Source organism: Diabrotica undecimpunctata, chromosome 6 (assembly GCF_040954645.1).
Source record: "Diabrotica undecimpunctata isolate CICGRU chromosome 6, icDiaUnde3, whole genome shotgun sequence".
NCBI lineage: Eukaryota > Metazoa > Arthropoda > Insecta > Coleoptera > Chrysomelidae > Diabrotica > Diabrotica undecimpunctata.
In genome coordinates, this window is record NC_092808.1 from 7,581,630 (window position 1) to 7,604,527 (window position 22,898).

General features: G+C 33.1%; 2 protein-coding genes across 2 annotated transcripts; one reads left to right on the forward strand and one right to left on the reverse strand.

The window, feature by feature from the left end:
• Positions 1 to 319: 319 nt before the first annotated feature.
• Positions 320 to 20,920, reverse strand: Lrpprc2 (Leucine-rich pentatricopeptide repeat containing 2). Its single transcript, XM_072534147.1, has 14 exons — positions 20,700 to 20,920; positions 20,526 to 20,641; positions 20,089 to 20,467; positions 19,305 to 19,527; positions 18,927 to 19,112; positions 17,661 to 17,862; positions 17,267 to 17,479; positions 14,086 to 14,300; positions 10,409 to 10,582; positions 7,091 to 7,461; positions 3,637 to 3,801; positions 2,785 to 3,016; positions 2,563 to 2,725; positions 320 to 476 (listed from the first exon to the last, which is right to left on the reverse strand). Exons 1-14 carry the CDS (start codon positions 20,804 to 20,806, stop codon positions 337 to 339), a joined length of 2,886 nt encoding a protein of 961 aa, XP_072390248.1. The 5' UTR covers positions 20,807 to 20,920; the 3' UTR covers positions 320 to 336.
• A 194-nt stretch (positions 20,921 to 21,114) lies between these two features.
• Positions 21,115 to 22,028, forward strand: LOC140444730 (60S ribosome subunit biogenesis protein NIP7 homolog). Its single transcript, XM_072536494.1, has 3 exons — positions 21,115 to 21,266; positions 21,320 to 21,545; positions 21,698 to 22,028. Exons 1-3 carry the CDS (start codon positions 21,211 to 21,213, stop codon positions 21,956 to 21,958), a joined length of 543 nt encoding a protein of 180 aa, XP_072392595.1. The 5' UTR covers positions 21,115 to 21,210; the 3' UTR covers positions 21,959 to 22,028.
• The last annotated feature ends 870 nt before the right edge of the window (positions 22,029 to 22,898 follow it).

A 22,898-nucleotide genomic window follows, 5' to 3' on the forward strand; every position in this document is an offset into this window, starting at 1 on the left:
CACCAGGTGGTAGTGTCTAAAGGACATCTCTCCGGTTTCCTATCCGTAAAACATGGAGTCCCACAAGGTTCGGTCTTAGGACCTCTTTTGTTTATTATTTATGTCAACTGTTTACCTAAATTCATATCTCTGTACAAATCCGTACAATTCGCAGATGATACGACATACGTTATATCAGAAAAAATTATGATGATTTAAAACTGTCTTATGAGGAAGTTTCTATTAAACTATGGATTACTATATTTACTAGACAGTTTGGACTAGGAGCAGCGAACCGAGTATATTATGGAGCACACAGGAAGGGAGAATAAAACAAAAATTATATAAAATAATCGTTTATTTTGGATTAACCACCGAATAGTTGTTCTGTTTAAGGAATTGGTATAAATCTCGTTCTAGTTTCCTATTAACAGGAACGTCCTCATCTAATAATCTTTCATAAAACTTAACAGCGGCTTCACAGTCATTGTTAGCGGCTAAAAAAAATACAAATAATTTTCATAATAGAAAATTGTCATAAAATGACTTAATAATTTAAAAATATATAGTTAAAAGAAATTCGAGAGCCATATGAAAATATCAACCAATATCAACCTAGTTTTCTTACCAGACAACTGCACGAGTGTCTTGCAGCCTATGGACCAAGGCGCCATAAGAAGTTTAAAGTGCCATTATTGGAAACAGCTTTTGAAAATGATGATTTTTTGTATGGACAACGAGGAACCCGTGAACATTACCATCCTTGATGCAGTTCAGATTTTAGACAATGCGTGGAGTGCTGTTACGTCAGTGACAATTTGTAAGAGCTCTCGTCAACTTAAAGACTGTAGTTTTTCCCAATGTTCAGGATGTTGACGAGGATGACGAAATGCCTTTGTCAGAGTGGATATAAAAATTTTATGTAAACCAGAGAGAGTTTGGAACTGATCTTGACTCCTACATTTCAGTAGACGATCAGGTAGAAACATTTCAAGTTTTAAGTTATAAATAAATTGTTGAACAAGTGCAAAATGTGGAAATGGATGTTGATGAAGATAATGAAGACGAAGAAGAAGACGGCGTTTATTGTTCTACAATCCATCTACAAGTAATTAGAGCTGCTGAGACCATATCCAGGTTTTATGAGTTCAGGGAGGCATCCACAACTACCAAAGAAGCAGCTCAGATTATTAAGGACACTATAGAAAATCTTTATTTTTCGGAAAGGGTTGTGCAGAATAAAATAACAGACTTTTTTCAGCATTAGAGAACTTTTTCATAAAAAATGTAAATTTCATATACATGATATGTTTTCTTTCTTAATTTTTTTTATCCTAAATACAGCTGTAATACTAAATAATCCTGTAATAAAATTTTGCCTCGTTAAAATTTCATTTTTTTCTACTTCTTTTATAACGTCACTGTGATATGGCGTCATTTTTTTACTGGACCCTTCAATGACGCTATAACCAAGTTCCACTGTAGTTCCAAATACTATATAGACGTTTTTCACTGATGATGGTCCGATAGGACTGAAAACGTTCTGAAAATTTATAAATCCATTTCTGATAATTTTTAAAATTTTTATTAAATTTTATATCATTATACTTAATAAGTTTTTAATAGTAAGTTTTTTAATTTACTACTATTAAATATATTTTTTAATACACATGCACTCTGTAGGTATTTCTGTATTTACTCTCTCCTGATTCATCGATCCAATCATAAAATTTTAATAAAAACTTATTGTGTAACAAATCTCCTACGTGTATGCAACCCGTATTGCAATGTTTTTCCGCGCATGTTGCCTACCCTGTAGGTCGCGCTGCGTCCTGTATTATTAGTGATATTATGCCATGCGCCCTACTGGGGAAAAAGGGCATACAGACTTCAGAGGTTATAACGCCTCAAGTTATTTTTTTTTACTTAAGTCCTGTTAATCATTAATCTCTGTTTTGTTCATGTAAGTGCTGTAAGAAATACACGTTAACATTGAAAATACATTCTTTCCCTAAGAGAAGTAATCAAACGAACGCATCGGTAATTAAAGGGGAAATAACAACATTCTTCTTCTTCAAGTTCCGCTCCTATCGGAGATTGGAAATCATTCTGGCAATTATAATTTTGTTGGTTACGCGCCTGAATAGTTCAACTGAACTGCATTCAAACCATTCACGGAGATTGCGTAGCCACGAGATTTTACGTCTTCCTACGCTTCTTCTACCTTTGATTTTTCCCTGCATTATATTCCTTAGTAGTTCGTATTTTTCACCTCTCATGATGTGCCCAAAGTATTCCAATTTCCTGATTTTTATCAAATTTAAAACGTCGCATTCTTTTCCTAGTTGTTCGAGAACTTGTTCGTTTGTTTTGCGATCTATCCATGATATTTTCAAAATACGTCGGTAACACCACATTTCGAATGCTTCTAGGTTTTTAATGTTGGATTTTTTAAGTGTCCAAGGTTCCAACCCATACAAAAGGGTAGAGAAAATACAAATACATACAACATACCCCCTTATAATTGTTATTAGTCAGTGATTCGGCCGAATAAAACTGTTTTTTGTTAAAGAAAATACTTACCAAACGTTTTGATAATGCACTGATAAATAAAATCAACATCGACTAAGTCATTAGATACTCTATTACAACTATTCGCTAAAGTTAGTAGGGCATTAACCTTGCCTTCTTTAATCCACCTCTCACATCTTTTCTTCAGCTCTCTTTGGATTGGGATTTTCGTTGTCTGAAACATAAACAAGTGAATAAAAATAGAAGAACGACGTTTAAATCGCTATAACTTACCGCAAATAATTTCTTTAAAATTCTCTCTTCCCCAATTTCGGCCAACACAGCTATCAGCATCACTTGCGTCGATACGGGCCCGTGGACTTTGGTTGAAACGTCTAAAACTGTCTGTAATAAGTCTTCGTTTTGGGACAAAGCTATTTCTCTTATTAATTCAAACAGTAGCGGTGTAACTTTGTGCTTTTCGGCGAATGTGATGAAAGTACTTACGGCCCCTTCCAAATCACCCCTAAGAATTAGAAAAATATTAATAAATATGTTGGTACAGGTTACTTTCGCTAAAAATCTTTTTATTCACAACTAATGGGAAATATTCTTATATTGATCTAATATCGTGGTGTCTAAAAATAATAGTGGGGTCTTCTCTTTGGGTTGACACTTTAACAGGATTATCAGGGATCCTGGAGAGCCGCGGGGTACTGAAAACGCATAACGGTTAGTGTGTGTGCAAAGTGAGAAGTACACACAAAAAGAGATGGGAAAAATTGTTTTATCTAGTGAATCTGACTCTATTGAAGCACAAAATCACATCTTATCAATGCAGTTCGCAATGACAGAAATTATAAGCAATTGGCTATCCTATGACGACGAAGAAATGTCATTGATGACGTGCAAAGAACTTAAGAGGAACAAATGGATAAATAAAACAATAGTATTCGTCAGCATAATGCCAAAACCACGAATATTGGATACCACAACTAACACCCCGTTGGACTCGCTAGGCACAATCGTTACTTTGACATCAATAGCTTTCAAAATTACCTCGTCTGTTAAACTACTTGGGCGACAATTTTCCATATTGCAAATTCGTGGTTTTGGCATTGTACAAACGAAATTAAATAATCTTACCTTTCTAGTAGTATCCTTACTAGCGGCCCAAGCATAATATTATTGACTACACATAGCTTCTTTTTTATTAATAAGTCGAACATTTCGGTTTGTTTGGCTTGATCTTTAAATGAATTTAACAACAAAACACAATTTCTTTGTACTAAGGCAGAACGAAATTCTGGTCTACAAAAAAATATACAATAATAAATAATATATATATATATATATATATATATATATATATATATATATATATATATATAAGAAATACTGGATATTATTGACTGTCGATATAAACAAACAGCACAGTTTATTAGGGCTGCAGTCAAAATATTTACAACATATCTCAAATTGTCATTACAACTTACTAGTCGTTGAGATTATTTTTGTAAAGCTACGACACTCAACATTAAAAACACACATATAAAATATAACATTTAAAATAATGGAAAATATACATTTTAAAATTTAGTTGGAAAGTTAAAATTTTGTTAGTGGCATCTTTTCATGGTGTGTTTTGGACTGATCCATAGAGAACAGAAAAAAAAACAAAAATAGTGTGATTAAAGAGAAATTAGGAGTTCTTGTTATTATATTAATGGAAGTAGTATATTAAACCTGTCTTGATAGTATGCAACATGTTTTGTATGCAGGTGTATTACGGTGTGTATATGTAAAAGTAAATCTTTATTTTATTTTTGATGTTTTGTCAGTAAGTAACAATAAATGTTGCTCAATTTATCTATGTCTGACTTTTTATTTATACAAGACGAATTAGATTTTATGAAACACATTTCCAAGAAAACACGTTTTGAATGGTTTTTTTCCTTTGCCAGAATACAGGAATCTTCGAAATTAAATTCATGTTTTAAAGTTAATGCATGTTCTGTGAGCGCACATGCGTTTACGCTGTGCTTAATGTCTGTTAAGAGAATTAACAATGAGAAGGCTGTATGCAATATTTGCAAAGAAAAACTTAGTTATAAATCAACTACAGCAAATTTCAAAAGCCATTTAAAAAGAGAACATACTTTGATTCAAGAAAGCCAACTTGAAACACCCTCTGGTTCGCAAACTCAGTCTGAAGAAACTTCTTCTGATACATTTCTGTCCGTTCCGACTACTTCTACTACAAGTACTGACATACTGCCACCGCCACCCAAGCGCCAAAAGGTGATGGATGCTTACATTATTAAAAATATTAGTTTAGAACGAAAGAAACAGACAGATATGGATTTAATAAACCTATGCATAGACTCGTTTCATCCGTTTTCCATAGTTAAAGAACGAGTTTTTAAAAAGTTTGCAAGGTGGATTCCTGGATATAAATTGCCAACAAGAAAAAGTTTGTCAGGTTCATTACTTCAGGAATGTTATATCAAAACTGAGCAAATTATTAGAGCACAAGTTGTTAAAGAAGTAGAAAATATCTGTATTACTACTGACCTCTGGACATCTCGAGTAACTGAGAGTTAACAGGACATTACTTAACCGAAAATTTAGATTATAAAACGGTTTTATTAGGCTGCTGCCATTTTTTTGGAAACCATAATTCGGAAAACATCGCTTTTGGAATTGTAGAATTGTGAAATTATTACTCAGTGGGTATAAAAGGAAAAATAAATTTTGCAGTAACTGACAGATAATGCCTCAAATATGGTCAAAGCTATTAAAGATGTTTTGGGATAGAAACATTGAGGTTGTTTTGCTCATACGTTAAATTTATTGGTAGAGGACGCACTTAAATGCTGTCGTGTACAAATAGATAAAATAAAAAAGTCGTAACACATTTCAAAAAAAGTACCTTATCTTCAGAAAGGCTTTTAAAGTATCAATTACAACAGAACAAAGTTCCCAAACGGCCAATCCAAGTGGAAACTAGGTGGAACTCCACCTATTACATGCTAAAAAGAATGACCGAGTTAGAAAAGGCAATCCGTGTCACATTGGCACTAGTTAATACAGACTTGCCAAATCTAAATAATGAAGACTGGATTATTTGTTCTCAACTTTCTCAAATTTTACGGCCTTTTGAAACAATAACAAGTACAATGAGTAGCCAAAAATACTTGAAGGGTAGTTTAGTGATTGTTATGGTACGCTGCCTGCAAAAATCTTGCAATAAAATTTTAGAAAAAGGTAACCTTATATCCGTAGTATTCGACGTAGTACAATTACTAAAATCGGGTTTAGCAGAAAGATAAAGAGGGATAGAACAGAGTGGCACATTGTCATTATGTACATTTATGGATACACGATTTAAAATGCAAGGATTTTCTGATAAAAATAAAGCTCAAAAAATAAAAGAAAGAGTTAAGAAGCTGGTTACTTCTATAATAATTAAAGAAAAAGAAGATTGTACTATCGAAAATCAACCAGTACAAGAAAAAGAAACCGATAAAGATGACTTAAGTCCATGGTGTATTTTTGATGAATTAATTGGACATGACCCGTCTAAAGGTACATCTGTATCGAGAGCTATAAAAGAAGTCGACATGTATTTGTCTGATGATATATTACCCAGAAAAAATTCGAACGGAGATTGGAACTTTCCATTACAGTGGTGTAAAAACCATCGCCAAGTATATCCTAACTTAACCACTATATTCATACAATATTGTAATGTTGTAGCAACATCTGTTCCTTGTGAACACATGTTTTCAAAATCTGGTTTAATTTTAAATCTAAGAAGAACACGGTAAACAAGTAAAGTGGAAAAACTTATGTTTTTAAATGTCAATTTAGACGATTCGCGATTTAATACTAATGTGTAATGTAAATTTAAGTACTATTTACTATTTGTATTGTTTCATTTATTCAAGTTAGAATAAATATATCCTTCATTAGTTTCTTTCACTTCAATACATACACACATAAACGATAATAGCAAATGTGTTTGTTTATGTAGGTACTCGCTTATTTGAAACTACTGTTAAACAATCAACTCGTAGAATAATTTAACTAGGTTTTTAACTAGTTACTTGTTTATGAAAATAACGGTAAAAACGTCAACGACCGACCTCTACCACGGATTAGAAAATTGGTATCTGACCTTAAGATAAGGTAATTAAGATAGAGGTATCTTAAAACAGGAGTGGTTTAGGGTACTTAAATATCTGCCATGATGCCTTTAAAACCAACTCAACTCATTAAATTATAATACATATTAGAAAGATCTTTGATGTCAGTCTTATTATTGATGGAATTTGGATCTTTTTTATGTATCTTATGTATATCTTTTTCTTTTGATTTTAAAAATGTACAGATTTTGGAAAAAGAACAAAATTACAACAAAAGATGCATATTGGAGATGATCCACATATACGATGTCAATACATGTACCTACAAACTGATGCAAGAATCTTAAAAATCGGAATACAAATAAAAAAAATATAAATTGTTAAACTTAATCAAAAATTTTAAGTGGCGGAATTTTATGCCGGGAAGTGTATAATGGTTAGTAAAAACTCACCTATATTCAATGCTCTCCACTAAGCTTATAGCCTCCGTAAGCCTACCTTCTTTCACTAACAACGTGGCTAGATCGATCGACTTATAATTATCTATTCTAAAATCCGGATGGAGAGTTGTAATTTCGTTATAAAGATTTAAAGCAGCTTTGGTATTTCCGTTCACTACAAAACTATGCATCAACGACGACTTCATTCCTACGGATTCTTCGTAGCCGTGTGCTAAAAATTGCTTCCGAAGTTCTTCCACTCTAGTCACGTTACCGAGATTTACGTGCATCTGTATTAGCTTTCGAAGAGTTCCTCGGGTTTCCATACCCTTCTCCGTTAATTCCACCAAGTGGCACTCTAATTCTTCCACTGACATTTCACGCTGAAAACAAAAATATAGATAGATCAGAAAAAATCGAACAATAGGAGGTCTGTTATAAAAGTGTCAGAGATTCGTATATTCTTCGGCATCCAGCTCGTGCAATTGTCAGTCGACTTAACAATATGTATCAGTGCACCAAGGAGTACACCAGTATCTCTCGCCCGCTCGTCTATTCTCACATTAGTGTATATCTAAACTAAATTATTAGTGAAGTGCCTGCAAATGAGCACAGCTTCGTAATATTACGAAGGTAAGAAATAACGTTATAATTGCAGAAACAACGATATTATCAGTTTTGTTTTTTTTTTTTAGTGTAAAATATGAATACGAAAAATAGACACATGCACAGACCTCTCACGCACCGGGAGTTGGAAGCTGAGTTGCAATTGTGCCTGGAAAAACTTTGGGCCAGATGAATCGGATAACAATTCTGATAAATCAGAAAGTGGATCTGAAACAGAAGATGCCGTTTTAGAAGCATTCAGTCCATCCGAATCAGAGTTCGAACCAACAAACGAAAATGACTCAGATTCCGACCATGACTTGCCATCCAATAGTAAGAAAAGAAAAAGAAGTTCTAAAAAGAGTAATGAGTTGGAAAAACAGTTTACTTCAGTGCTTTCAAGAAAAGAAAGTAATGGCTCTAAAATCCACAAGAAAAAGAAATGTCCTGCTTAGCAAACTCCATCAAACGAAGAATCTCCAAAAATTGCAGCTAAAGAGAATCAAACTCGGTTGCCGTCGAGTCGAAAAGGTAAAAATGGACACGGGTGGTCTTCTCAACCCAAGGCCGCTAGTAAAACTCCAAAACGTAACTTCGTACATTTTGTTCAAGGTCCCTTTGATAAAACCAAGGAAGCACAAACTCCCTTAGATGCTTTTCATCGTTTTATGAGTCCAGAGTCTCTAGCAAAAATTGTAGGATATACAAATGCTGAAATTTCCGTTAGGGCGCAAAAATATAAAGTCGAAAAACTTACAAACTCGAAAGTGAATATGGACGAATTGCATGCACTTCTAAAATAGGACTACTTATTATTGCTGCTGTCCAAAAAGACAATCATTTAGCGACAAGACAAATGTTTGATGACAAAATTTCTGGTGCGATATATAAAGCAACTATGGACCGGGAAAGATTTGAATTTATAATAGAATGTTTACGTTTTGATGATAAAATGTCTAGACCAGACAGAAAAGAAACAGACCTATTAGCAGCCATTGCTGTCCTTTCCGGATGTATAGCCGGTTTGAAAACAGACTGACACACTGGTCGGGCCAACGCTATCAGATTTCCGGATTTTTCCTTAAAGATCCTAATATCAGAGTTGCAAAGCCTCTCAAAATTGAAAAAGAAAATTTTTCGTCAACTATAGGTGAGGCCAACGATATATGTGCGTGTCGGATGTTGCGGGCATTCAAATTTAGTTTGAAAGGCCGTTCCAGCAACTAATCACCCTCCAGGTCTGCTTGGTGCAATAGTAATTATGACCTTCTTAACAAAAACCTTCTTTCACAAAAGAGGGTGGCCTGGGCGTCATGGCCATGGCCATGCACGTCCCGGCTATCATGAGAAGGATAAACTTATCAGCTCAGCTACTGATACGACGTCGTTAACCCTCAGTCTACCATATATGTCACATCTCTGGAAGAAAATATTAAAATGGACCAGAACATCTTCGGGCAATTTAGCATCGATCGCGAGTGAGTTGAGCCAGAAACTTGAGGACGGCTATAGCGGATACGGACTTCGCCAGGGCTCTTCACATTCAGAAAGCTCAGCCTGGATAAGCAATCCACCGCCCTACTGGTCGGGGAGAGATTTTATCAAGGCAATCCAACTGCGAGGAAATCTCCTACCAACAAGAGGCATCCCTTGAAATCCACCACATAAAAGGAGGTGCCGAAAGGGATGCGAACGCGAACGAGAGCCTTAGTCACGTTTTCCAAAAGTGCCCCGCATCAAGAGACATGATCAGCTCGTTACGTACCTACGTAAAGCAGTGGAGAAGAAAGGGTAGATTTACGAGGTTAAGCCGCGAATAAGATGCGCCGACGGGATTTTGAAGATACCTGACCTTGTCGCGCAACAGGATGAGCGGGTAATTGTCGGGGACGTTGCCGTCAGCTGGGAGGGTCCTGAACCCCTAAGTACAGCCGCCGCCAATAAAACGGCGCTGTACACAGAGCCTCGATTCCTTCAGACCATGCAGACCCGATATCCAGGGAAAACCATTTGCATGGCACCTTTAATCGTTGGAGCTCGCAGAACTTGGTGTCAGTCAAATTCTCGTATCATGAGAATTTTAAACCTTTCTAGTTCGGTCAAGGTAGTATCCATATTCATAGTCATTTTATGAGGTCCTAACATAAATGACTAATGAGAATTTCACTTCGAGTATATATACCGGCTTCTTTCCTATCGTGGGATCTACGTTCGTCTAGTCTAGTCTACTCTCATTTTTCGTTGGTAATTGCAGTATCCAAGTTCTGACAAGTTACTGATTATGCTAGTATTCCATAGAGGGCACTGTAATGTTTTGGCGCGAAGTTCTCAACGAAAGTCGCATACTTTTGGGGCAGACCGGAGTTTTTGTTCAACAAAATATCATAACATACTTTTTATGGACCAGGGATATATGAATTATTGTAGTTTTCTAAGTTCTTCGATTGCAAGCTACCTTAAACATTGGCGAAGTCACTAAATCGTTGATAAATATAAATCAATCACATTAAATATTAATTATCATTTAAAATCATCAATACAAAAAAATACAGAATATAATTTGATATAAAACAATAAAAATATTAAAATTCGTCTAAAATTAAGATAAAAAATATATAAAAAGGAAGATATCCTTTAATAAATTTAAAATAAATGCCACTGACCGACCCACTGATGGTGAACTTAAATTAAATCAACTATATGAATAGCCTGACATATACTTACCGGATGTGGAATATAACTTTTCTCCGTCTTTAATTTCAACTGCAAAATTTTATCGATTCCGTCTAAAATTTGTTCACTTAATTCACTTTCCTTCTCTCCAAATTGTTCTTGAAGTTTTTCTCGCAAAAGATCTGCCGATGTAGTTGTTATTTTTAACTTGGCTTCAAAAATGGCCTAAAATTATTTATAAAATACCATATTAAGTGTAAAAGTGTTTACCTTACAAATTAAAATAAGTTAATGGATACAGCGAATGAAGGAAAAGATCAAGACTGGCTTGAATCATCATTCAATGCCAGAAAATCTGACAACTATACAGAGTGATCAACTTTTGTAACAAAATCCGCTATGTTTGTTATTATAGGATACCTATACAACCTGGGTAATAATCTATCGTCAGTACGGACCTTACGTGAGATGGAGTGAGAAACACCTGTTTAAAAAGGGAGAAGTATAGAGGTCCGCCCTCTATATGATCGAAAAAATGCATTAGTGGAAATAATAAATTCAACAGAAGAGGGGAAGTTCAACGTTGCCAAACTTATTGGTTTTATTTGACCTGTTGTCTTTTTAGCATTTGAACTATGTTCTAATATCATCAAATTTGGGCGAATCGATTTAAATGGCAGCTTACTGTTTTTTATTGGGAATATGCCACAGTTTTATTTTACAATAAGTTTAATTTAACATTTTGATTTCCACTTCAGAAATCGTTTTATATAAATAAAATTTATTAATGTTTCGTATTTTAAGTACGATTTCCGAATTAGAAATCTAAACATCAAAATAAGCTTATTTTAAAGTCACATTGTGCCTTATTCCCAATGAAAATAATAAACTGCATTATGACGCCACAATAAAAAAGCTTCATACAAAATTATTTGGCAAAGTCGCGTCGTCAAAATAACGACACTTTGATTTTGATACTGTGGTAACGAGCAGAACAGAACTAGTTTGGTATCCCATGCGTATTGCATGAGTGCGTGAGTTGGTCTTTCATAAAGCATAATAAATAAAGACAGTACTAGTAAAGCATTAGGAAGGAGTAGGTGTATTATATTAAATTTAAACTGGACGAAAAATTACGTCTTTTAATTAAAAATAAGATATTAATTTGTATTTTCCAAATATCTTTGAAACAATATTTTCGTTTAGATTTTTTGGAGGTAATAGGTGTGAAAATAAAAATTAGTTCTATAAAAATGAAACAAAAAAGATAAAAATAGTATAAAAGTATAAAATTTGTTCTATAAAAATGAAATCAAATAAAAAATAATTCCAACACTACTGTTTAAATTAAAAATAATTCCAAAAAAATAGAAATTCTAAACCAAATAAAATTTTTAGGTAATTAAATGTTCACACAGACCACCAAATTGTAACGAACAGTAACCAAATCTATTATACAACGCATTTCTCATGGCGTTGAGTTGATCTACCGATGATATATGTTTTGGCTAAGTTAGATTATCTTTTCCTTCAGTTCCTCCAAGTTGGTAGCTCGCTCGAACTCATGCCTGTACAATTTCGTTTTTAGCATCCCCCAAAAATAAAAATCTAGAAGAGCTAAGTCGGGTGACCGAGGGGGCCATTTTATTGTACCGTCTGTACTAATGACACGTTCAGCAAAAATTAACGCTAAATAGTCTCTAACGGCTTTTGCATTATGTGCAGGACAGCCGTCTTGTTGAAACCAAATTTCGTTGAAGTTAATTTGAAGACGTTGAAGTGCAGGAATAATTTGTTTTTTTATAATTGGAGATATTTGCGTTTAAATTGCCTTCAATGAAAAAAGGACCAATAATATGGTCTCCCAAAATTCCAGTCCAAACATTCAACTTTTGTGGATATTGCGTACGCACAGACACACTCAAATGCTTATTCTCCTGAGACCAATAACGTACAACGGATGGATTATGTTTCTTGTGAATTCTGAAGGAGAACTCATCTGTAAACAAAATATTTTTCAAAAAATTATTATTTGCATGGCATCTGTCCATCATAATTTCACAAAATTGCATCCGTTTAAATTTATCATAAGGAAATATTTTTTGAGTTGTCTGCACTTTATAACAATGGTAGTTGTTTCTTTTCAAAATATTCCTCACTGTTTTTGCATTCAAATCAACTTCATCGGCAATTTGTTTACTTGAACACGGCGTTGCTTCAGCCAATGCACAAACTTGAATTTCTCTAATTTCTAGTTCTTGAGAAATTTTCTTTTCGCGAGGTTGATCTGATGAGCAGCATTTTTTATGTCTGCCATTAGTACAGCCAAACTTTTCAAATTGATGAATAATGGTCAATACAGTTTTTTCTATAGATATTGGCCTATTTTCAAAAGTCATAATAAATGATTGATAGTTTCTTGTACTGAATTGCCCACAAAGTACCATTTTATTATTTGTACCCGTTCTTCTGTTGTATAAACAGTCGGCATATCAAATTTTTATCTTCACACGCGGTTACTTCCAAAAAGAAATACATAGCATAGCGTTCAGCCTGTCTCGTATGCAGTTTACCATTGAAGAGAACGGACGAATGACGATATTGCCAAAATTAACTTATTTTATTGGAAATTAGGTTACAATTTTATCTTTATTATTTATTTTATTTTACAAATAAAAATGCGAATCTGTAAATTTCTCATCGATTTAAAAAATTTTGTACCAGTATTTGTGTCAATTAGTGTTTCATTTTTAATATCATCACATCCAGCTTTGAATGGCAATATAACCGCGCCACTGATCGCCAATTTTTTGAATCAATTCAATGTTTTAATTCAAATATGTAACAAGGCAACCCTGCCGCTGTTTCTTACGTATAAGCTGGATCGGAAATAATCGTCTGGCGTTCACTAATGGGCGTGCATGAGGAATGTGGAGGGGAGACCAAGGGGAAATATGATTGTTTTCTTTGTCTATTCGCTGAAAATATGATTTTATATCTGGGTTAGATATCCTGTTAAATTCTACTATACCGACCATAAACTTTTACCTACACCGTATATATTTGTCGTAGTCACCTGTATCTGCAAGTGATCATTAGTCTTTTATCCAAGATGTAGTCGTAAGATATATTGAAACAAGAAGTAAGGTTAGAGAAAAGAATAGCTGGATTTATTTTATAAAATGGCTAATTTAAAAAATGAGATAGTTGGGGCACGTGTTGCAGATGCCAAAGAAAAGAAAGGCCCTAAGATTATTACAGGCGGGAAAAAGTGAGAATAAAGCGAAGGGAAGAAAATAATCAGATGGATAGATACAGTTTAATACTACTGTAACTTTCTTATTAAGGATATGGATGAAAATGTGCAAAGTATCGCATCTTAAGACTAGGTGCTAAGCTGAGATAAATACTACTTAAATTTAGAATATTTTAAACTTACTAAATGAGGAGCTGCAATAGATGGTCAATATTTCGACATTTTTGATTTATTTTAATAGGACTTTTCATCAAAAAATAGTGTCAGCCATTTTTTTCAAACATACCTTTTGTAAACAAACATGTTAGGTTAGGTTACAAAGAAATGAGGCACTGAAGAAAAGCCGTGAGAAGAATGTTAGTGTGGAGTAAATTGTAAATTTGCACTGTACATACATAAAAAAAATTTAATGTACAAATCTATTCACACATCTAACTAACACAATTTTACACTTTAAAAATATAAATTTTACCTTTAACGTCTTGGAAAAATCGTGAAAATCGTATCTGTTTTTGCAGGATGGCAGCGACTTGACTAAAAAATCTCCAACTGTATCATTGTCGTTATTATTCGATTCACAATATTTTTTTAGCACCGTAACTAACAAGGGACTTTTTGTGGCTCGCCATGAGGTACAAATCAAATGGAATAATTTGTCACCGCCGATATTAACCTTGTAGTGTTCACCTAAAAGTTCTAAAATTAGTAAAAATGATGACAGACAAAAAACAAACCAATAATTGTGAATATGTGGTTCAGACTACCTAAATCCTAACCTACACCTACCTTGCCGACTCTATACCTGGATATCTGCCAAAGACAAAAAATCACATCAATAGGAACAAAATAGACTGTCATCAACTCATCCACTACTAACAAATCAACTACTAATACCAGATTTAGTTTTATTTCTCTTCCTTCTCAATCTCAAAAAACACTGTCACCTGCCACCATACAAACTGCTAAACAGTCGGCACACCCTCTCCTCTTTCGCAAAACCCAATATACATCTGAAAAACTATCAAATCATCTTCTTCTTAACGTGCCCTATCAAGTCCCCTTGACGTTGGCGATTAACATGGCGAAACTGTCTCTGTCTTGAGCTATTCTAAAGAGTTGCTCAGCTTTCCTCATTCCTGTCCACTCCCTGATATTCTTCAATCACGAGGCCTGCTTTCTACCAATTCCTCTACGTCCTTCGATTTTACCCATCATAATAAGTTGAAGCTGCCACATTTGTCAGCATAGCCGTCCATGGAATTTTTAGTATATGTCTGTGCAGCCACATTTCAAAGGCCTCCAGACTATGAATGGTGGATATTTTTAATGTCCATGCTTCGACACCATATAAGAGGACTGACCAAATGTAGCATTTAACCATGCGCTTTCGAAGTTGAAGTTGCAAGTTATCATTACAGAAGAACGACTTCATTTTTAAAAATGTCGTGCGGACTATCTCGATTCTACGTTTTTTCTCTTGATCTGGATCTAGTTGTTCAGTAATATGGCAACCAAGATAATTAAAACTGGATACTCTTTGAATTATATGACCATCAACATATAATCGTGCATCTTGATGTGATAAACGGCTAAACACCATGTGTTTTGTTTTTGAACAGTTTATGTTTAGGCCAAACTCTCTTCCCACTGTATCAATGGCATTTAAAAGGCATTGTAATCCATTCATGTCATCACTTAAAATAACTGTATCATCTGCATATCTGATTGTATTTATCAGAATTCCATTAACTTTCACGCTCCATTCCAAATTATGCAGCGCTTCTTTAAATATTCTATTTGAATATAAATTAAATAACAGTGGGTATAGTATACAACCCTGTCTGACACCTCTTTGTATTTTACATATTTCTGTTGATTTTCCGTTTATGCGAGCTGTCACTGTTTGACGCCAGTATAACTTTTCTATGAATCGTATGTCTTGACTATCAACTGCTTTATCTTTTAATGTTGTAATTAATTCGTGATGCTGTACTCGATCAACGGCCTTTTCATAGTCAATAAATACAGCAAAGACGTCTTTCCTTTGATTTCGACATTTCTGCAGTAATACATTTAGTGCAAAGACGGCGTCCCGAGTTCCCAGTCCATTTCTGAAGCCAAATTGTGTTTCATCCTGGTCTTCTTCACATTTATCTCTGATTCTACTGTGGATGATGCGTAGAAATATTTTCAAAGTGTGGCTCATAAGGCTTATCATTCTATAATCGCTACAGTTTTTCGGACGTTGTTTTTTTGGTAGTGTTATGAATTCGGACTTTAACCAATCTTCAGGGATATCACCAGTCGAATAAACATCATTGAAAAGCTTGACCAGTATTCCAATGTTTTCCTCATTTATAAGCTTTAAAATCTCGGTCGGTATGTTATCAGGGCTAACGGCTTTCTTGTTCTTTGCTAACTTTATAGCATGCAGTATTTCTGATTTTAGTATTTCTGGTCCTTCACCTTCAACTAAAGTCTCCAGTTCTTTGGGTCTATCATCATTATACAGTTCACTTATATAATTACACCAGGTTGTTCGAATTTCATGTTCGTCTATTATCATTTTTCCCGACGAATCGGTTATAGTATGTGGAGTTTTCTTATGATAAAGACCAGCTACTTCTCTAACTTTTTTAAATATATTAAACATATCATGTTTTTCATTCAACTTTTCTACTTCCTTGCATTTATCCTCCATCCATTTTTCTTTAGCCACCTTTATTTTTTGTTTAATTAGTTTCTGTTACTTACTTTTCAAGGTAAGATCTTTAAATGTGTTCCATATTTCTGCGTTGTTCTCATTGATTGGTTTCTTTAGCTCATTGTTTAAGTCATTTTCTCTTAACGTTTTGTTGGATATTGAGATATTTAATTTTGGTGTTTTGGGGCTTTCTTGGACTTTTTTGAGCTTCACTTTGATGTCAGTTATTACAGGGTTATGGTCTGAACCGATATCTGCACCAGGATATGTCTTACTCTGGTGACGCCATTCTTAAATCTCTTGTTTACCAGAATATAGTCTATCTGATTTCTAATCATATGTAGTGAATTATCTCCTGGTCCCCTCCATGTGTATAACCTTCTTTTGTGTAATTTGAACCATGTATTTGCGATTATCATGTCATGTTCTTGACAGAACTGGTATAATCTATGGCCTCTTTCATTGCTCTCCCCTAGTCCATATTCACCTACCAGGTCAGATCTTCGGCCTTGGCCAATTTTTGCGTTAAAATCTCCAATGATATATGTGACTTCGTTACTTTTTAGATTTTTAAGTGTCTGTTTTAATTGGCTATAGAATGATTCGACATCATTGTCGTATTTCTTTTCTGCAGTAGGGGCATATATCTGGATAACATTGACATTAAATGGTTTGCTATAATCAAATCATACTAGATAGATAAAAACTCTTAAACGGCCTCCAGAAAAACTCTTAAAATAGAAACAATCCTTCAGGGTAATTTCAGTAGTATGTGCTACATACAATAGCCAAAAACTGCAAATGCTAAGAGGATCATGGGACCCTTAACAGGGAAAATTATTTTGATATGTCCTACAACCAAACGTAATAAAGTTTTCTATCCTTATTCTTAATACATTAACTGATCGATTGATTAAATAATAAATTAAGATTTAAATCATGTACTTACATAATTCAGCAGCCTTTTTTATTTTATTTCCTTTCAACAATACACGCACTAACGGACCTAAAACCGATACAACAGTAAAACCTTCTTTTTTCATCTTTTCCACGACGGATTTTACATCTTCAAGGTTGCAAAAGGGTAATATATAATACTCCACAGTGTCCGTATCGACCTGAACACCCAACTTTTTTACTCGGTCTAAAACTTTGAAGATACCTGCAAAATGTTAACTATAACGTATCATGTCTAGGCACACCACAAAAAAGAAGACATTAAAGAAGGTATAAATGTAGAAATAAGTGATTCCATGACCTCCTTAAGTTACATGTTTTTTTTTCAATGGTTTATTAATATTTTCTAAGTGTTTCATAAATATATGATATAATATTAAACATACCTGCTTCTCCTTCGACATTTCTGGCATTAAGGAACAAGGGCCAGAAAAAATGAGGTCTTAAAGCTTGTAAATGCTCGAAAAGTCTCCAAGCAATGTCGTAATATTCGTTTTTTAAAGCAACTTCAGTTAATCTTTCATAGACGTACTCGTTCGTGTAGTTATCACAGAAAAATTTAACAGCAGCTAAACATTCATCATATTCCTACAAAAATTGTATAGTACTAAATTATAAAACAAGTACATAAACATACTTTTTTCATGAAAAAATTACATTATTAGTGAAATATCAATAATATTTAAGTACTACACGACAAAGCCAATTTGAATCGCGACCTTGTGTCACTAAAAAGCAGGCGTGTTTATTTTCCTTCCGCTCTTTTGAGCGGCGTTGCCAGTTAATTACTATTTCTCAATAATAGTCAACTAATTAATGGTCAACTTTTATGTCCAGTTTTTTGACATATTTCTAGTTACAGCAAAACTGTAAATACTGACACAAAAGTTTCTATGCTAATGTTTGAAAAGAACATTAGAAGATTCATCGATAGACTTGTTGACACTTAATTTAGTGAACTTCTGAATAACAAGTAATACCTTATAAGGTTATTTACACAATACTTTACATCACTACAACGTAGTAGATGCAAACTGAATTATTTGTCACATTAAACAGTTCATTTTTGGTGTTTATCTAATTCTTCTATTATATAATCATCAAGTCACCATATTATCATCATACAACTCCTTCCAACATTAGCAGTTTTTCTTTATTGAATGTTAGTTGCATGTTGTAGAGATTTTTTTCTAAATGCCAATATTTAAAAATTAATATTAATAAATAAAGAAAAATAATGATGATTATCAAGAAATATATATAGAGAAAAGTTTTAATGAATATTAAAATTAGAAAATCAGGTGGTGTGGATAATATGAACCCAAAAAAGGAAAGACAAGGAAACCCAAGGAAATATGGACAAGCTACAAATTATAAACATATGGGCACAAAAAATAGGCAATATGAGGATGAAAATAAATACTGAAAAAAGAAAAGTAATGTTCATAAATGAGAAAGAGTCAGAGAAGCTATTATTAATATATTTTTAAAGTTATTAAAAGAAAACAATAAAGGTTGTATGCAGCATGGAGGAAAGTAAATGAGTCACAAGAGTTTATGAGGCAAGAAGAGTAAAAACAAGGAGAAATGAGGCTTTATACATACTGAAAGAAAAAAACATATAGAGAAACATATAAGTGTTATATACTTACTATGTTAGAGTGCAACATTTCTTCTAATATAAAAATCCCACAGTGTTCCTCAGCTTCTTGTTGGAAGTAGTTAAACATTTTCATTGCTGAATAAGGTTCACTCATATGTACAAAGTGAACACAAATATTTTTCAAGTTGTTAATAAAGTCTCTTGTCAAGGAAAGATCTTTAAAAAGTGGATTCATCTAAAAAATAAAATAAAATACTTAAAGTGTGCTGATAACATGCTCCACAACATAGATGCAAACTCAATAGTTACCCTATATACATCGACTACTTTATCTGTCAGTCACAACTATAATCTAAGTATATATGTCATTTCTGACTGGCACCTTTAGAGTATGGAGCTGTTAAGTCTTACTAAATGAAGGACTTACCTCTGGCAACCAACTAATGACTCCATTTAATCCTATCTCCTTCAGTATTAGGAGTAATTGATCTTCATCAAGTTGAACGTAATATTTAGCCAAAATTTTTTTTAAATCACTATGATTTTTATTCCTGATTACACCTTTTAAAATAGCTACATGGGTTTGTGTAGTTTCTAGCACTTGCGCAGCTTTCATAGTTCCCAAAACATTCTCAGCAGCCTCTATACCTCTAAAAACATAAATTAAAGATGTAAAGATGGTGGTTAAAGGTTGTAAAATAATCTTGGAGGTAGTTGCAGGTTGTCTATGGTTAGTCTGCCACAAAACTGAGCAATGTTCATGGACTTAGTGGTGTATAAGACCTGAATGTACTGTGTACTATGGATATATGTTATAAAACTGACAAGTGAACATACTGACTAAGAGATGGAGTATCTACAAAAAATCAGGCAGGTTGGAAGTTCTCTAGGTGGCATCTGCACCAAGCAACTTGCCTAGCTACATATTGGTAATCTGTACTGGGAAAATAACAAAACTCAGAAGCATTAAACTAAAAGACTGTTCAAATCAAAATCATGATGAACCAGGCAAAGCAAGGATAAACAAGCTGGAATAACAGATAAATGGAACGGCCATGAACTAGTGAGCAGTTGGAGACCAACAGCTTATATCATGGTCTAATGTGCACCTTATTGCTTGACATGATTTTTGCCTTCATCTGATGTATTATATTAACTTAAACTTGCAAGAACAATAAATATCCATTACACATTTAAAAATTAGAACTTACCCATTTAAAGTATGGACTAAGACCAAATTGTTAAAAATTTCTTCATCCACTGGTATATTCTCACTCTTCATCATTTCTAACAAGAGAAACGCTTGACTAATATCCCCACATTCACAAACATTTTGAAATAACAACATATAAGTTCGTTTATGCAGTTCACATTTTAAATTTTCTAAAAACTGTTTAAAATTAATTAAAGTTCTATTTTGTGTACAAATTTCGATATATGTATTGTACACATCTACATCCAGCTTATTATGCTTGGCGAGGTTTCCGTAAATATTTTGACACAATTTGTTTCTTTCTTGCTGGGATGAATTTATGGCTAGAGACCCACAACATTGTAGTAAAACTTGTCCTTCATCATTCGATATACTTTCTGAAATTAAATATTATAAGGAATATTATTTTCTTTAGTGTTATAAGCTAATACTGACCAAAATTTACATTTTTGTATATATCAGTTAATACATTTAGATCTAACTGTTTCTGTCCTTGTTTGTATTCTGAGATACTTGAGGCAAGTGTTTGTAACTTATTACTACTAGGTGATCTACAATATAATAAAAATTCTTACAAATACTTTCATTTAAACATTGAGTAATACATACACTGTTTTTAAATAACGAAAAAAGTTCCTGTATCCGAGTATCCTACTAGAACATTTCATTTGAACTACCGGAATATACTTAAAAATAAAATTATGTTGTCGCAACATTTTTTATATGTCATAAAAACAATATATTTTCAACATTTAATTTTAAACTTTAATAACATTTGATATTTTTGGTTATGTACAAAATTACAAATGTCACATAATTTTAAGGTTATAAAAATTTGACTCTTTTTGGTCTTGTTTTAACTTTTCTTCATCAACGTTTTTTTTGCTATTCGTTTTTGTTTATCAGGAATTTTCGCGATTGGAGTTTTTTATTGAATTGTGCTTTTTGTGAACGTATTAAATGTAATTTAAAGTACATATTCACAAAAGTATTTTAAGTTGCCTACCTGTAAAGGTTATTTTGTATTATAAATATTTTATAAAAGAAGAGGAAACATGCATCCTTTATAACCCTACATTTTAACCATAGATATAAAGCAAAGCAAATAAATATAAGAAAAATGAGACGTTTATCAGAAGAAAGAACAAAAATATTGTTCGAAAAATTAGCTAAGTTGTAAGTACTTTATTTATTCTTAAAAGCAGTTACTTTCTAATTTTAATTTTTAGCATTGGACCAAATATTAAGCTGTTAATAGAACGTCCAGATGGTTTATACTGCTTTAGGGAACAAAAAGATAGAGTGTATTATGTATCGGAGAAGATTTTGAAGTTAGCTAATTCCATTCCACCTGACAATTTAATTTCTCTAGGAACATGCTTTGGAAAATTCACAAAATCTAATAAATTTAGGTTACATGTTACAGCTCTGAATTATTTAGCACCATATGCCCAAGTAAGTAAATTTTGTATTCAATATTCATAATTAAAATTAACAGACTCAGTTTGAAACATATAATTTAAAAAATTCTGTCCAAAAAACCATTTCCTGTTAGTATTCAAATCACATGTCTTTAATTATTCTAATCATATTTTGTATCATTTCAGAGTAAAATTTGGTTAAAATCTTCAGCAGAGCAGCAGTTTTTGTATGGAAATCATGTAGCCAAATCAGGATTAGGCAGAATTAGTGAAAACACAGAAAAATACCAAGGAGTTGTTGTTTATAGTATGTCAGACTTACCTCTAGGATTTGGGGCTGCAGCCAGATCAACTACAGAATGCAAACATGCCGAACCTTTAACAACTGTTTGTTTTCATCAGGCTGATATTGGAGAGTATATTAGATCAGAAGAAGATCTATTGTAAATACCAATTGGTAGTTTAGGTTTTATTTTTAATAAGTTTTTTTTGTAATATATAAAACACTTCCATAAAATTTATTTGTTTTTCATTCCTAACCTAAATCACCTTTTTCTTTTTGTTAATTCCTATTACTTCTTGGTGCCATATACAATGTAGTACATATTTACTAGAATGGTGTTGAAGAGCTTTACTTAAGCTCTAGTTAGCATTGAAATTCATTTTTGTGCCTTTATATTATCACACGTTTGAACCACTAGAATTAGTCAAGTTCATTATTTGTCAAGTATTCTTTGGGTTCTTCCAGTTTTAATGTCTTCAGAAGACAATTGATAGCTTATAGTTGATTTTTCATTGATCCATAGCTTCTTTTTATTAGTCACATCAAATTTCCTCATCAATCCATATTAAAATAGCTATCATGATTAGCTTAATCAGTTTCTTTAGTGTGTTGTAGGTTGTTCATCTGACAAAACACAACTTACTTGTGAACTGTAGTTGAACAAGTGCGAAAGATTTTTGGTCAGTAGTGTGTATTTTAGTTACTAAATTACTTGCTACTTGACTAAAATACAAGCTTAGCGCGAACTAGATGTAAGTGAAGACTACAGGGGAAAAACGCTGTAAGTCAATTTTTAAAATTTTTGGAAAACGCGATTTTTAGATTCAAACCTTCATAATTCATAAATAAACATCGTAAAACACTGTTGTATTGAGTATTAGACAACTCATATGTACAGAGTAGGATATTATAAAACTGAAATTGTCATGTACAGTCGGTAACAAGAGAAATTAAAAAAAAAGCAACCAAAGGTCTGGAGGAAAAAGGCGAAAACGCTGTAATTGACAAAATATAATATTAATTCAACGAAAGAAAAAAATAAACAGAACTAGACTTGTTTAACTTAACTAAAGCTAAAAACATTAATATTATCTGTTAAATGAA

Coding starts and splice junctions, on each gene's coding strand:
- Lrpprc2 (XM_072534147.1), bottom strand. CDS start 20,806: ATGTTGCGACAACATAATTTTATTTTTAAGTATATTCCGGTAGTTCAA. Junction 14,301..17,266: donor AAAAAAGGCTGCTGAATTAT/GTAAGTACATGA, acceptor TAGAACTTTTAG/GTGAACACTACAAGGTTAAT. Junction 477..2,562: donor GTGCATTATCAAAACGTTTG/GTAAGTATTTTC, acceptor TATTTTTTTTAG/CCGCTAACAATGACTGTGAA.
- LOC140444730 (XM_072536494.1), top strand. CDS start 21,211: ATGAGACGTTTATCAGAAGAAAGAACAAAAATATTGTTCGAAAAATTA. Junction 21,267..21,319: donor TTCGAAAAATTAGCTAAGTT/GTAAGTACTTTA, acceptor TTTAATTTTTAG/CATTGGACCAAATATTAAGC. Junction 21,546..21,697: donor ATTTAGCACCATATGCCCAA/GTAAGTAAATTT, acceptor GTATCATTTCAG/AGTAAAATTTGGTTAAAATC.